This window comes from Betta splendens, chromosome 1 (assembly GCF_900634795.4).
Source record: "Betta splendens chromosome 1, fBetSpl5.4, whole genome shotgun sequence".
Lineage (NCBI taxonomy): Eukaryota > Metazoa > Chordata > Actinopteri > Anabantiformes > Osphronemidae > Betta > Betta splendens.
The window spans coordinates 19298319-19314917 of record NC_040881.3 but is presented as its reverse complement, the minus strand read 5'-3'; the positions used below and the strand labels follow the sequence as shown (position 1 = coordinate 19314917).

The 16599-nt window shown below is 48.6% G+C and overlaps 1 protein-coding gene across 1 annotated transcript; it reads left to right on the top strand.

Annotated features, from left to right (window-relative positions):
- The first annotated feature begins 8493 nt into the window (after window positions 1-8493).
- On the top strand, window positions 8494-16482 carry LOC114855035 (regulatory-associated protein of mTOR-like). The gene is made up of 7 exons (XM_029149736.3): window positions 8494-8609; window positions 12027-12133; window positions 12441-12568; window positions 13609-13695; window positions 13775-13891; window positions 13970-14099; window positions 14368-16482. Exons 2-7 carry the CDS (start codon window positions 12035-12037, stop codon window positions 14434-14436), a joined length of 630 nt encoding a protein of 209 aa, XP_029005569.1. The 5' UTR covers window positions 8494-8609; window positions 12027-12034; the 3' UTR covers window positions 14437-16482.
- Window positions 16483-16599: the final 117 nt, after the last annotated feature.

Genomic DNA, 16599 nt, shown 5'->3' with positions numbered 1-16599 from the left:
GTGGAAATGACTCAGGCTTCTCCCAAAAGAATAAGACGACGTACAACAGGGCATCATGGTGTCATTTTCCACATTATTCATTGCTTCTCAAAAATCAGTAGAAATGTCTTTATGGGCGGTTACAGCATCAAATGCCTCTTATCTTGCTGACACAGCTTTATGCATGGCTCCATGGTATGTTGACATTCATCTTTAGCCGTATTAAAAAAAGATGAGTAATGCTTTTTTCCACAATGATGCCTCTCGTGCACGTCTAATTATTTTATAGAGTTATTTCTTAAAGAAAAAAAATGCTGGTTAAGTTAAATGTAACATTAAGTCAGAATTTGCCAGTGGAATGGATCATTTCAGGTTTGAGGCACAGACAGACAGACAGACAGGCAGACAGGCAGACAGACAGACCGACAGACAGACAGACACAGACAGACAGACAGACAGACAGGCAGGCAGACAGACAGAACAGGCAGGCAGACAGACAGGCAGGCAGGCAGGCAGGCAGGCAGGCAGGCAGGCAGACACACACACACACAACACAACACACACACACACACACACCACACACCACACCACACACACACACTTTTAGCATTTTGTTGAAAACGCTTACGTATTGAAGACAAATGGTTGTGAAGATCATGTAAAATCACCATCATTATTTTATTCAGTGATTCGCCTGCACCGCTGACCTCTTTTTCACCGGTCTCAGAAAGCCTTCAGGCCCAAATCAGACGTCCTCTAACTCTCACCGCAGCACAGAGGTTTCTAACGCCGGCCACAGGTAGCCGCTTCTTCACTTCTCGTGTGTTCTGCTGACCCGTGTCTCCAGTCCTCGCTGCTCCGGCCTCACTCACTCCTGGAGTCTGTCCTCTAATGTGCATGCTGCACACGATGTCAGTGCTGATCTACATGTTACTGAGTGTCTTCATAATGTGTGTAGTGGTACGTCTGGGCTTGCCTTTCTTCCCACATGCATGGTTTCTTCTAGTGATGTTGGTCCGAGGCAGCAACAGTGAGATGTTAAGTAGAAGAAAGCCTGCCGTACGCTGCCGTATACAGGAAGAAGCCAGTAAAGTGGTAGTAGTGAGGTCAGGGTTGATTTCATGTCAGTTCTTGCAAAGTGCTCAGAGCAGCACTATCATCTTCTTCCAGGCGCAGCATCACTATGGTGATGTCATAGCAGGGGAGAGCGACCAATGGGACGCCAGCTAGGTGCCGTCGCTTCCCGCTGACGTCAGCAACAGAGCAGTACAGTATCCCGCAACAGTGTAGAGATGCTCCGCACTGGAAGGGGTCTTATATATGAGGAAATAAAAAGGCATGGACAGGAGCAAAACACGTAGTAACCACTACATGTCAGGGTCGGATCAAAGGAAGGAAGCTGCTGTGATCTGTGATGAGCCCACTGCTCCCTCTCCCCTCTCCACTCTCTACTCAGCTCCTCAGTCTTGTCTTTGTCCGTTGTTCTTCCTTCACGGTGGTCTCTGTGACTGCATGCTCTAATTTAAATGTGTGTATTTAACAAACCTGTGATGGATTCATTGTGTTCATGCATTTTTTAAAGCTGAAGGAAATGGTGTATATATGTTGGTCGATCCGTTGTTGATTAGAAGAGATATTAGAATAAAGCTTTTATGTAGAGTTGTGTCGTTAAACATTCATTTTGCTTCAGCCATCTGAGGCAAATGACAAAAAGGTTTACATCAAAACTAGCGTTTTTTTCAGGTCCTGTCATGAGCCAATGGTGCAAAGCACAGATGAGGACCAGAAAACCAAAACAATATGAAGTTGATTCTTCCTAACAGGAACACCACACAGAAGTCCTCGCAAACCTGGAAACAATGGAGTTGGAGGAAGCTTCATATGTGTCGCAGAGCGGCTTCAGGCCGAGGGTGCTGATAAGGGCGCTCGCATTGAGGGGGCGGGCTTGTTCAGCCATTCAGCCGCCATGAAGGCTGCAGCAGTAGGGGAAATTAGCCACACATGCCCGGGATGACTGTGTGCGATTAGTACTGAGTGACATGGCCTGGGAAGTTGTTTTCACCAGAAGCGACTGTGCTGAATTAAACGCTATTGTGAGCCAGGCGACGGAAGTCTGCTGGAAATATTCCTCCCTTCTTGGGTGTGAAGGCCCAATGTTGGACTGAGGCGAGAAACAGGTGTGTTCCATGCTACAGCACCAGAAAGTACTTTCTGACATGAGGCTGACACCGACACTGAAGCGGGACTGGCTGGACCCAAAGCTGAATATTTGGGCGTTTCCTTGAAGTAGGTTGTATATGTCTGTGAAGGCGGCCACTTATAATGAAAATCAGATATCAGAAGATCATCTCTGCGTTTCCCCGTCCTGTGTTAAATGATCCACTGCAGATTGCAGATTGGTGCTCATCTTCTCATCCCTCCCTTAGTAACAAAGTTAGTGTGTTCTTGGTTCTTGTTGCCGTTTTACCTGAAGTGCTGATTTTACTGTATAGGCCATCTCAGTGTTGTCGGTGCTTTTCCAGTTTGATCGGTGTCTGGTCTGATGATGGTGGTGGGACTCCTGCCTTTGCTGTGCTCGCAGCAGGTCTGGACGGAGCCGTAGTCAGGTGTGGAACTGAGCCGACCGCTGATGCAGGTGAGCAGCAGCTCTGCTCCTCCCTGTAAAACACACCGGCCGCACAGCTCACATTCTGCTCCTCGCGCCGCAGGCGATTGACGACGTGAGCAACGTGGTGCCGCCGGACCAGACGTGGAGTACACGGAGGTGCGGCATCCCCATTCAATGGATCCTGCCCGAGGTTCGCCACACGCTCGCAGACACACTATAAAGCACTGGCGCCGCTGTTCAAGCACACGCTCGCGTCGCGCTCACTGACAGCAGATAAGACAGAGCTGCTCCTCTGGAGCTTGATGGGGTTTCCACAAGCGCTAATAAACAGGAAGGGCGAGCTAATTGCCAGGCTGGTTTATGGTGGCGGGCCCTTCATGTGGACGGTCTGCCTGAAGGTCCAGAGGCAAAGATGGCATGCATACGCCCTCATCTATTATAGGCTTCCGGCTAATGATCGAAGAAACAGACAGTATCTGTGAAGTGGGCCTTTCATGTTGGAGCAGACTGTGTTTTTCACCAACAGTTCCCCTGGAGAAAAGGCACGGACACAGTTGGTACAGCGAGCTCAAGAACGCTCCCCATGGTAAGTTACTCACCTGATCTATATAGATTATACTTGCGTTAACAATTAGAAGGGATCAGTTCACTCAGAACAGACACACAACCACGTCCTGATACAGCGGGTCCAGAACTTCTGTTTTCAATGTGTTCCCAATTACGTGGCTCAGAGTGACTGGAGGGAACCCCTCACAAGCAGATGACTCGGGCAAAACACAATCCGTGCGCATGGGGAGAACAGGATCATCAGGGATCAGGTCCGACTATGACTATTCAGTGACTAAGCTCAGTGAGTGAGTGAAACAGGAGCACATGGGTAAACTATGATGCTTGTCGTTCAGGGCTGCTGACCATCATGACTACGTGAGTAACCAGCTGCACCAACACCCACTTTATCACTACTGCCATGCGCTGTGAGCTGTCTAGGTTGTTACGAGTTATATCATCATATAAACTCTATGTTTTGCCTACAGCAAGGGTTTATCATGGAGGATTAATCGGTCACTGTATATTATAACACAGGAAACATGCAGTTTAAAAATCCATGGAAACGGTTGATATTCTAAGATCACTTTACTTACGTGGGTGGGATCAAATTCCCGCACTGCCGTATGCTCACAGCCACCCCTTGTGGTGGAGTTGGTGCGAATCAGTCGTCAGAGTTTCCAGGACGGCAACAAAGGCCTCTGGGCGCGGCTTCCTTCCGTATCACTAGATCAGAGCTGCGGTCCAGTCAAATGACCTCCAGTCTCTGTCCCTTGTCCCTAATGGTAGTGAAGACGCCGTTGAGGCATTTTATTCTGGGTAGTTTCATGCTGTGGATCACAGTGGGCCTTACATTGTTTAGGGAAGGAGAAGAAGATCTGCAGGTTGTTTTTCACAAGTTTTGTACCACAAAAAAAAACATGCTTAGTGGATGTTGGTCATGGTAACGCCTTTGGCTGTGTGGCGTTTCCACAGCTCGTTTCCTGTCAGCAGGGTTCACGGAGTACGCGGGGCTCACGGTGAGCAGCCTGAGGTCGGCCACTGCAGCCCAGAGGTCAACGGGGACACACGACCTGCCCGAGCCGGTGGACTAGTGGCCATGTTGTCTCCTGCTCATTCTAGTTACGAACTTTACAATCAGTGAACCGCCTGCTAGTTAGCTGTAAATATTTCTTACCTAATTAAAGTGTGTGTGTGAACAGGTGTGTGTTGTCCTATTCCACAGATCATTGTCTCTTGTCTGAGGTACCTTTCCAGTACCATGAGTCTGTTCATGGCGGTTCTCTGCGGGTTCTCCAGCTTCTTCCACCGCTTTAACTGAGAACTCTAAATAGCTTGGAGTGAGTGGAGTGATGGAGTGATGGGAGTGAGTGAGTGAGTGAGTGAGTGAGTGAGGGTGAGTGAGTCGAGAGGAGAGGAGAGAGAGGAGAGAGAGAGAGAGAGATTGTCTCTTTGTGTGGTGATGGACGAGGATGAGCGAGTGTTTTAGTTTGTAGGATGTGGGTGATTGCCAGTATTGCCCATAGAGGGCGACATGACCAATATATTAACAGCTCTGCTACCCTCGTTAAGCCGCTGGTGCCATATTGTTTCATGGAGCCATATGCTGGCAGAACTTAATGTTCTGCCTGCCAGTAATTCTTCTGACGAAGAAGTAATCAACACACAGTTACATCCGGATCCTGATCCTGGAGTTTCTGACCCGTCCTCGGCCAGTTTTATGAGATCTCCCTTTTAGAGCCACGGCTCGTATTGTAAATACATTCTATGGGAACATTCATTTCCTCTGTAAATGTTTTAAATATAACATCATCATCAGCGTTGTTGGTTGTAAACGTGCGTCATAATCAGAGTTCCATGTAATTTTAATGATGGTCCTAGAATAATCCAAGGACTCCAGATACTCACTGGGAGCGTTGTCTTGGCAACTGGACTTTTTTTTAATAAATGTACTATTGGTGAGCGTTTTTCTCGTGCCTCTGTCAGTGTCCTTATTAGTTCCATTAAATTTAATGAGCTGACTCTTCAAATAGTCCAAACATGAGCTACATTGATCAGCATGTGCTCACTTTATCTGTGCTCCTGCTCTGAATTTCAGGCTTGTTCTAAACTTCCTGGTGCACTATCATGGAACATTTATGTGTCCTTTTTCCTGCTCCTATTGTGCTTTGGATGAAACGTCCATTCTGATACTGTACAATAATGTGAAATCAAAGATACATTACTCTTACTAAAATTCAAATTCTATCATTGAATATTCTTGTTCCTCACTTCTTCCATTTAGTTCCATCTTTTCATCTAATGTGGACCAAGAGTCAAACTTCCTCTCACAACAGCATTTTAAATCTTGTTATTCTTCTGAGCCTTAGCCGTACTTTGAGTCTTCTGCTTGGCAAGTGCTACAACAGTGGAGACGGAGAACTCCCTTTAGCAGAATCCACCTCCATCAGCATCAGCTCAGGGTGGGCGGCCCCATCGCCTCCATTGGTTAGTGATAGAGGGAGAACGCTGTGCATTGAAAACAGATTACTCATTGCAAAGGGTAATCTGGCTTTACACTGATTATTATATGATGGTAGGTTCTGACATCAGATATTCTAAAGAAAACTGTTTCAGCCAATCAGACGTCAGCGTGTCGATCACATGATAAGTGATGGGTTCGTGTTTAAGAAAGTCAATTAAACCTTGTCTTTATTTTCATGAGTGAGATTGTTTTTATTGCTGTTCTACTGACGTAGTATTGTAAACTATGTTTTAGTCGTTGTCAGTTGTTTGGACATGTGGAGATGCAGCTTTTCTCAGAACTTCTGACATGTTTACTGAGAGACTGACTCACACAATTAATCAAGTTAGTGTCTTCCTCTTCTTTCGCGTGATACCTGTCATCATCTGGTAGTTAATACAAAACAGCATTGAAGTACCAAAGTACATGATCTTGACGCATCAACGGTAGCATTTTTAGTCTCTCTTGGAAGCCATGGAGTTAATAGAATATATGTAGGATAACTAAAAGGCTGCTGCATTTTGATGAGTTGCAGCCTTGACAAAGTCATTTTTGTAGCTCAGCGAAAAGGCCATACAGCAATTCAATCTGGCTGGATATTAATGCCGGGTGGACCGGATTAGCACCCAGTCGGCTGTCGTAAGAACCGGGTCAGTGTTTTATGTGTGAGCGACCAGCACACCGTTCAAAGGGTGACGCGCTGTCAGGTCTGTCACTCTGCAGCTGACCGGCCTGATGCAATGAAATGAAAACGCTTCCACCATGTTCTGATGTCCTCCTCCCGCTCTGGGGCCACGTTTCACATGTAGAGGCAGGACTCTGATGTCAAATGAAGTTTACTCCATTAGCCATCACTTTTGGCACCTGTCCAAACCACGTGTCGGCAGATGCGTCACACTGTACATCGCACGAAGTTGGAGGACGGTCTAAATAGAACCTGGGTTTTTTGAGTACAGGTGCATCAGGCAGCGTTAGTCATCCTTCACCTCTTTGTGTTCTAGCGTTGCGTCGATACCATTGATCATTTCCAGCTCGGACTGTGGACACGTGATGGCTCTTCTGCTAAGTTTACCTTCTGTGTCACGAGGCACAGTTATTCACGAATCTTTGAATCAGGCCTGACACCTACAGCACCCACTTGTCAATCCTCCTCCTCCTCGTCTTGAGCCGAGCTGCTCGCGTTACTGCTCCCTTTTTTTTTTTGCCTAGAGCATTTCTCAGTCGTTGTTTCTGGGCCACAGAGCTTTTTAGGGAACTGGTGACAGCTGGGACTGATGTGTATGTTTCTCTGAATACTTAACGACACAGTGATAATTAGCTCTTTGTCTTGTGCTCCAACATTGAGGCATGAGGTGGTTCTCTGTGGGTCTGGAACCCCTTCCGTACGTGGAACGAGAGCTGTATTTGGCTAATTGGAGCCAACAGGAGCCGAGCTGTCAGGACGAGTGACGGGGCTGACTGGGTCCCCGTGCAGAGGTTTGGGCCACGCGCTGCATGTGTGTCTCCAGCCTCCGAGCGAGAGTCGCCCGGGCTGCGTGGGCAGCGACACACTTAACTAGCTCCGCTGTCTGCCTGCCTCTGGTGACGCCCGTCGCCCTGAATGCGGTGGACCCCAGCGCGGCGCGCTGAGCCCCGGCCGTGCTCTCGCTAAGACTTCAACATTTAATGGCGCGCTTGTTATCCCGGATGTGTTGTTAGTTGTCAGTCGCTGTGCAGCTCCTGCATTCAGACGGCGGTGGAGCCATCAATTTTAATGTAAGCAGCCACTCTGCTCAGTTCTTTCCTGGAGAAAGTCTCTGTGAAGGCTTCAGCTCTGCTGTTTCCGGGGGGGGGGGTTGTGGACACGTTTGCGTTTCTTGGCTCTGCGGTTGCACACACAAACACACTGACCCAGTGATCGCATCTAGTTACTGCATTATCACTAAATACTTTAGTGTTGCTGCTGCTTGAGGACCAGTAGCTGCCTCCTGAACCTCTGCGCAGGAAACAACACTGTCTCCCACTCATCCTGTCCCCTTTTCATTGGTGTGTCTGGAGTTTCCTGGCTGGTTTTCTGATATGATTTCACCTCCTTTAACCCCTGGAGAGAGGCTGAACAAGGCAATGAAAGCATTTTGCTGATGCCAAATCATGCATCATCCAATTACTGAATTGTTCCCATTTTGTCACACGAAAGCAGTAGCCGCCTGGAGTCCAGCACCCTGTCTGCTCTGCTTTTTCTCCTGTTAATTGGGATTTAAAAACTTCAAACTCTGTGTCCTGTGGACGCAAAGGTTGAAGGAGCTTGTGCAGTTCCCGTATTAGCAGCAGCCCATCTCCCCCCGTTCCTCCTGTTGTTCTTTATTCCCTCCATCTCACTGTCGCTCATGACCGGAAACGGGCTCGTTTAGCTGTGAATGCATGAATCTCCTAGAGAGGTCCTGCTGTGTGTGTGTGTGTGTGTGTGTGTGTGTGTGTGTGTGTGTGTGTGTGTGTGTGTGTGTGTGTGTGTGTGTGTGTGTGTGTGTGTGTGTGTGGGTGGGATGTGTGTCTGTGTGGGTGTGTGTCTGTGTGGGTGTGTGTCTGTGTGGGTGTGTGTCTGTGTGGGTGTGTGTCTGTGTGGGTGTGTGTGGGTGTGTGTCTGTGTGGGTGTGTGTGGGTGTGTGGGTGTGTGTGGGTGTGTGTCTGTGTGGGTGTGTGTCTGTGTGTGTCTGTGTGGGTGTGTGTCTGTGTGGGTGTGTGTCTGTGTGGGTGTGTGTCTGTGGGTGTGGGTGTGTGTCTGTGGGTGTGTGTCTGTGTGGGTGTGTGTCTGTGGGTGTGGATGTGCATGCACTGGGGTCCTGGTTAACTTGTTGCTTGCTCTGTTGCATTCCCGCTTTCCTCCCTCCCCTCCTCTTCCTTCCCCTTTCCATTGGCTCCCCCCTCCCTCCTCCCCCTTGCTCGCAGGTCTGGCCAGAAGGGTCTCCATCTATCTTGACAGGAGTAAGCAAGGAGGTGAGTCCCACCGTTCCCTTACCTGCACCCTCACCACACGAAGGTGGAACTGAAGAGTTCAGTTTTATTAGGTTCTGCTGATCACTGCCACCATCCCTCGTGTTTTCCATCTGATCAGTGATCAGCCAAAGGGACATGTTTGCAACGTAGTTATACTGACCACACACAAAATAGGTGTAGCTGATGTTCAGCGAGGCCAGATTCCTTTAAACACACGCAGATCCTGCCTAATTACTCGACTTCCTCTTACAAAAAAAAACGCTCTAATTAAAGTCGGCCCCAACAGTGTCCATCTTTAATTGGAAGCCCGTTGGTTGCGTGTGATTCTTAATAGCGCCGCGCCACAGCGTTCGTCTCCCCAGAGGGATCAGCCAGTTAAGCTCCAAAGGAACCAGTGGAATTAGGGGACTGAGGTTGGCACAGACCAGGGAGACGGTTCCTGCAGCCACTGCAGTCGCATTAATATGCAGAGGGTGTCACCGGATGGAGAGGAGCGCACAGAAACTAAAGGGAGATGGTTTCTAGGTTGAAGCGGGAGGATTCCTGATCAGAGGAGATGCATGGGGAGAGAATACAGGAGACGAGAGAGGACCGTCGTCTGCGTGAAACGAAAGTCGTGGTGTTTGTTCAGTGTTAACAAGCAGAAACACTGGTGTTTGTCAATCTAATTCACTTCTGTTAATGATGTTTGAACTACTTTCCTCCTCGTCTCACTCACACCGCATTGGCAGCCTGCTTTTCCCCACTCTGTCTTTCTTGGTCTTTTTTCTTTTGGTTCCACAAGGAAAAAGTGAGGCAGGCTTCAGGCGTACAAGCGCTGTGTCCCTCTATTTGACTGCGACGCCTGGTGCCTTGTTAAGATCTGGGAATTAGCTAAGTCCAGAACTAAGGGGCGTGTTGAGGACTGGACTGGAGGCATGTGACACTCAGTTTCAGGAACTCCCTGACAGTAGATGCTGCAACTCCTGCAACAGGAGCCAGGTCAGAACGTTGTGTGTAGCGTAAGAAGCAGGAAGTGATGAGCTAATGTGCACTTCACAGTTTGTTTATTTATCGTAGTTCTATCAGTCGTAAGTCGTAAATCCAATTTCATTTGTTCCACGACGTCGCCTGAAATCATATTTCACACTTGTTTTGATTCCTGGAAAGGTAAATTATGTTGATCTCTTGTCCCGACAATTGGGTCGGCAGAATCTAAAGTCACAAAGGTTGTTCCTCATTTCATAAGGGGTTCTTCCAAGCCTCAGCTTCCAAAGGTCAGAAAAATGCCAGAGCTGGGAAGTCTCCCTATGTCAGAGCGCGTAATAACCATAATGGAATTTCCACATTGAGAAAATGAGAACTTGCATTTAACCCATCCCTCGGGAGCAGTGGGCAATGATGGTGCGGTGCCCAGGGAGCTATTGTCTTGCTCAAGGAAACACCTGGTACGAGAAGTAGGGCTTGAACCTGGGACCTTGTGCTTCACAGGCCGATGCTCTACCAGGCCACCTTCCAGCTTCCATGTTAAAGGTCACCTACTGGAGGCGCCTTGGGTTCTACAGATGAGCGTACACTACCTGAGGTCCTCAAAGCAAACGGGCTGGAAGGAGGGGGTCCACCTCCCCAGCAGACCACGGCTGAACACAGAGATCATAGCCATGGATAAACAGGCAGGGGGCTGAGTTCTTAGTCAGGTTTGTAGATGTTTACGCTCACACCTTTTAGTGAGTCGGGGAATGTTGAGTTCTCTTCCCAGCTCGTTGTAACCCAGATCTGCCAGCTTCAAAGGGAATGCCTCCCCACTTGTCGCAGCCTCATGCTACTGTGAGCACGACGCTGACTGAGCACAGTCCTGTGAAGTGATTTTCCCTGTATGTGACACCAGACCCCCCCCCCCTCACCCGCCACCCGCCCACGCCACCGGCATTGGAACACAAGTGGCGGGTTTGAAGCCCCCACATGGGGCTCGGGTTTTCCTGACAACCTGAGCCAAGTGGAACACTGCAGAGCCCTGTCGCAGATGGTTCGGTAGGAAACGTAAGCACAGTCACGACTAACGACCAGAACGTGGAGGGGAAGCGAACACCACAAACTCAGCACATGGTCACTAATGTTCTTTAAGAGCGAAGTGATGGAGTCCTTGTTGTCTCCTCACTTGGGATGAGCCAATTAGGATGAAAGGCTGCAGCGCAGTGTGAAGAATGAAGTGGTTGCATAATAGAAGGTGGCGACATAAGTGGGTGAGCAGGAGATGGCTATTGATCGTGAAAAAGTGAGGAGGAAGTGACTAAGAAAAGATGCAGGAGGTGGAGGGAAGCGAGGAAATGAGGGAGCGGGAGGAAGGCCGGCGTTTGAAGCGCTCTTCAGAGAGCACAGGTTTGAATAATGAAAGGACAATCTGCCTTTCTCTCATGATGGTAAATGTGCTGTTGGTTTAGCTGGAGTCAAACTTCCCACATCAGTGTACACACGAGATTTAATTAGCAGCTCATACAACAAACATCAACCTCCAGCGCCGCGCTGCTGTTGCTTTGAATCCAGCCGTGGACCTTCGCTGCTGTCCCTGATGCCGTCTCAGGAGGTATCAGGAGTGTTTGAACAACTCAAAGGGAATGATGTGAGTCGTGGTCGGTCTCAGGGATCCAGCCAACGGGGACGCTGGGTGGCACGTGGCCGTAACATGCTGCTCTGTGCCCCCAGCCACACTGACTCCTTCAGGCTGCAGCCAGAGGCCTCCAACAGGCAGCACTGAGGCAGCACCGAGGCAACGGGCCAAGTGAGATGGCACTGCTCACTTGGTTCCTGCTGTGACTGCCAACGTAGAGGAGTCCTGCTGCCTCCAGCCTCCTCCTCCGTCCCTCACTTCACTGCCATTTGACTCATCTGAGCCCAAACTTGCTGACAGGCCTGGTTCCAGGGTCAGTGTTTGCATCTCCCAGTGGTCGCCCTGTCCAGAAGGATGCAAAATGCAAAAGTCCTCCTCCATCAGCATTAAGTCTGCGTTCGACGGAGGAGCGTTAAAGCTTTCATCAGCAAGCTCCTTTTACAGTGACCCAAACCCACCTATTGAAAAAAGACCTCAACCAAGTGTAAGATGCGTAGAGACGATAGACCAACATCTAAAACATTATGAACCGTAGCCGATACAGTGACGCAGGAAGCTGCTTGTGTGCATGTGCTCACAGATTAAATGACCACCGCTTATTCATTATTTCATATTCCAAGCTCGTGTGCCAGACGCTCAGACGCCTTTGAAGCTTTTTTTTATTATTAATGCTAATTGTAAATAGAAAATCCACCCTCAGTCGTGTTCTAATGGAGTCGGCTGATGTCAGGCTCGCTGAATGTCCCAGTAACAGCACAGCAGCGGTGAGTGGGTTGTGACGTACGTGTACGTGTGTTTGCGTGCTGGGCTTCACATGTGCTGCGTTCCAGGTGCGGGCATGGTGGTGGACTGGGAGCAGGACACGGGTCTGCTGATGACATCTGGAGACGTCCGGGTCATCAGGATCTGGGACACGGACCGGGAGATGAAAGTGCAGGTAACTTCCTAATCAGCTGCTAACGGCTTCTACCGCTGCTCCAGTCATTGACAGTCTGAGCTCATATGGGCCTGATGTAAATGACTGGAGTTAATGTGCTCATGGTGTCTGTTGTAGTAAACTAATGGGATCCTCACCCTGCTCATCTAATGGGCTCAGTGAGCAAAGCGTCTTCCTAATGGATGACCCTGAACCTCACATGCCGCGGCTGCATATTGATGTTGGCTCAAACAGAACAAATGAACAAAACTGAAAGGCGGCTCTTGTGTGAAGTGTCTTTGAATTTTGCCCCCCACCCCCTCCCCAGGACATCCCCACAGGAGCCGACAGCTGTGTGACCAGCCTGTCCTGCGACTCCCAGCGCTCGCTCATCGCCGCCGGCCTCGGCGACGGCTCTGTCCGCGTCTTCGACCGGCGGATGGGTCCAAATGAATGGTAAACACAGCTCCTCCTCCTCACCTGATCAGCATTCAGCAATTCTCCCCTCATTCACTGCTTTAATCTATAGTTATGATTCTGTCCATAATGTGCTGTAGATTTCCCTTCAGGGCTGCGCCTGCTTTAACGGGCCCTGCTCCCACTGCACCCCACCGAGATGCCTAAACATTATTTTAATTTCAGTCCCAGTGGAACAAAAACAAAGCAGTTAAACCATGAAGTGCTCCATAAATCTTTTAAAAGCACCTAACTCAATAGTTCTGCCCAGGCCTGATCCTACAGCTCACCGTAGCTAAGGTGTTCCCCTGAGCATGGTGGGGCGGGTGGATGAGTCCACCAGGCCCTGTGCTACAGCCGAACACTATGCAGCCAGCAGCTGTAGCATGGACTAATGCTAACACCTGTGATTTGTGCTTATTTATTCCTCGTCTGCCTTTTGGTTTGGCAGCGGTTTCATTTCAGATCTTTCGCCACCTCAGTCAAATTAGGAAGTGATTGTTTGACGGTCGCACGGTGCCACCTGGTGGTGACTCGCCCGTATGACACCATGCCCTGATTAGGGGCTGCTTCACCACACTCTCAGCTACATGTAGATCTAGACTCCAGACTCGTCCCGCTTCACTTCTCATGTTCTGCAGATACTCGTAAAAGTAAAATCATCAACAAATGATTAAACACTGGACCAGCTGGTAGCTTCTTGGTCTACTGAGGTGGAGCACAGGTGACAATCAGCAATAATTAGTCAAATATCTTTTAAATGAATTATTATTATATCCCAAATGTCTTTAATAAAAAAAAGAACTTGGGACACAAGATTAAAATCTTAAAATCTGCAACGTTTGGTTCTGTACTTTGTTTTACCTTTTATAACTAGAAACACACTTTAGTGACATTTCTTTCATTTGTCACTTTGTGACCTTCCTCCATGAGGCTCTGTCTTTGTCCATGTAACCAGCTCTTTCCTGGTGGTGTAATGCTTGTTGATCTTGGGTTTGTGTTGGTGGGATGTTTTCCTGATGTGTGTTTGCTGCCTACAGTCGGGTGATGACCTACAGGGAGCATGGAGCCTGGGTGGTCAAAGCTCATCTCCAGAAGGAGCCAGACGGACACGTTATCAGCGTCAGGTACCTTTGGTCCCACTCCAAAGATCCCAGTACAGGCCTGTAACCCGTGTGTGTATACTGACGCCGCTGTTCTCGCCAGCGTCAATGGAGACGTCCGGTTCTTCGAACCGCGGACTCCGGACTCCGTCAACATGCTGCAGACCGTGAAGGGGCTGACGGCCTTGGACATCCACCCACAGGCCAACCTGTTCGCGTGGTGAGCTCCATGGCGCAGATAGATAAGCCATAGTCTATCAATCTGTCATACGCTCATGTGTGATTTCTTCTCCTCCAGTGGATCAATGAACCAGTTCATAGCTGTGTATAACGCTAACGGCGACGTGATCAGCAACATTAAGTATTACGACGGCTTCATGGGACAACGCATTGGAGCCATCAGCTGTCTGGCCTTCCATCCTTACTGGGTAATAATAATCTGCAGCATCATGGCTGGTTGTCATGGCGATAGACCTTAGCAATGTGGCAACGCTTGATGTTGTTCATTGCCAGATAATGTGTTGATAATGAAATTATTTAATGACTCTGCTTCCTTAATCCAGTCTCGTATTTAACCACAGCCTGTGGTTTCAAGGTTTCTCTCGCAGCTGGAGGCTTTACATCAGCTGACCTGTCCCATCTCTCTCTCTCTCTCTCTCTCTCTCTCTCTCTCTCTCTCCCTCTCTCTCCCTCCAGCCTCATTTGGCCGTAGGCAGCAACGATTACTACATGTCCATCTATTCAGCAGAGAAGCGGCTGAGATAACACCAGCGTTCATCGCCCACCCCCCCACCACCACCAAAGCCGCCACATATGACTTTTGACCCAGAGCGTTGATCTCTGGGATGTAAATGATTTATTATTTTTTGTTGTTGCTGTTGTAAATATGAAGTTTACCACCCTGAATGTCCTTGTTATGGCTGCTGACAAAAACCATGCTATGAACGATTACATATAATATTATTATTGTTTATTCGTACTCTTATTATGAAGCTAATGATTGTACACTTGGCTGGGTGGAGGAGTGTGTATATTTAAATAGCAGATGTAGAAGAAAAAAGGTTCTATTTTGAAAACTAAGTGGTACCCACCCATGGGAACGGACTGTGGCCAAGCAGGTGTGGTGAGGGGGCGACACGCCGCCAGAACACGCTCACCCAGACGGGGAACTCGGACTTTCCTTCCCACTGGACCCCGCCGTGTTCATCCACGCTGACTCACAGCTGGAGGACCTGGAGTCGGCAGAACCCTCGTAAGGACTGAGCTCCTCCCTGCCTGAACCCGCAGCGGGTGAACGTGACGAGTGTGTGTTTGAATGTGCGCGTTGAAGCCAGTGATAGCACAGACGCCCCCCCCGTGGGCCTCCATAGCCTTCAAACAAAACCACACCTCGCCCGCGCTGCTCCTTACTGCTTCCAGAACCCCAGCGTGCCAAATCCACTCATACTTTCCATGTGAGCTCTTATTTTTGTGTGTTTGTTTTTAACTTCCTGTCTGTGCACACGCGGCCCGCGCCCTGCGTTTCCCAGCGTCGCTTCGAAGCTGACGCAGTAACTGCTGCTCTCGGTGGGAGTAGTACTCGCAGGTGACACGCTACAGCAATACGAACCATCTTTTATTTTGGAGGAAACCTGTTTCTTTTCCCCTTTTAATTTTATTTTATCACCACCACCATCAGGCGTTGGAGCTGTGACCCCCTGATGTTCCTCGTTTTAGTCCGTGTCCTAAATCTTGCTCAGGTACTTCATGAGCTGCATCAAGCAAAGTCCAGCCTCTGGATCCTCCACAGCTCGGCGGCCGGCGAGGCCGGAGGCTCCACAGATCTTTAGTTTCCAAATCATGTTAGTGTAAGTGTCACTGTGGTGCTGCCGTTCAGTGAAAAAACGATGCCTCTCAATAAATATTTCTATGTTTAGTACCGTGTGTGCGTGTACGTGCATTTCATACCGAAGTGAGGACATTTTGGCCGGCGCTCACTTATTTGAAGGCCTGTTTGAGAGTTAAGTTGTGATTTTTAGGGCTGAGGTTCATATTAGAGCAAGGGTTATACGTCTGCCTTTAGTTTTGATGGATAGTGTTATGGTAAGGAGCAAGGAAAGGCATTATGTCAATGGAGGTCCTCACTTCTATGGAAGTACAAGGGTGTGTGTGTGTGTGTGTGTGTGTGTGTGTGTGTGTGTGTGTGTGTGTGTGTGTGTGTGTGTGTGTGTGTGTGTGTGTGTGTGTGTGTGTGTGTGTGTGTGTGTGTGTGTGTGTGTGTGTGTGTGTGTGTGTGTGTGTGTCTGTGTGTCACCATTCGCGTGCCTCTGTTCTGGGGCAGCAGCTTTGCTTATTTAGCTTTTTAACTTTATTTTCTCTTTTGTTTCCTCTGTACTTTTGATTTGCTGCCGTTTCGTTTGCCTTATAAACACACATGTATTGACTCTCGCTCACTCACTGCACTTCAGTCTTTCCTCCTGTGACCCCTCCTTCCACTGCTGTTCTGTTCTGTTCTTTCCTGCCTATCAGGAATTCGAAGCTTGCTTTTCCCTGCAGAAGTGAATACTGTGGGAGCATCACACATGTCCACCACTGTCACTGAGCGCTTTTAACAAGTGCTTCACCTTGTGGGGTGCCGTCGCTCAGAATCACATTCATCTCTAATTGTCCTGCTTTGAGTTTTAAGATTTTAAGTCTGGAGTAAAAGGAAAAGGCTTTAAAGTAGCAAAGAAGCAAAAGTGAGAACAATCAGGTTTGCCTCTGTGACTTTGCTTTGCTGACTGTGGTTTATAGGACGAGTTGAACCGATGTAATAAACCAAACACAACAGCACATTTTGTCTCTGACGTTTTTTTCTGACTTTTTGATCTGAGCTGTAAAACTTGATGCCATAAGTCTTTTGAGCTAAAGATTCTATAAACATATTAGGTACAATATTTATTTCAAATA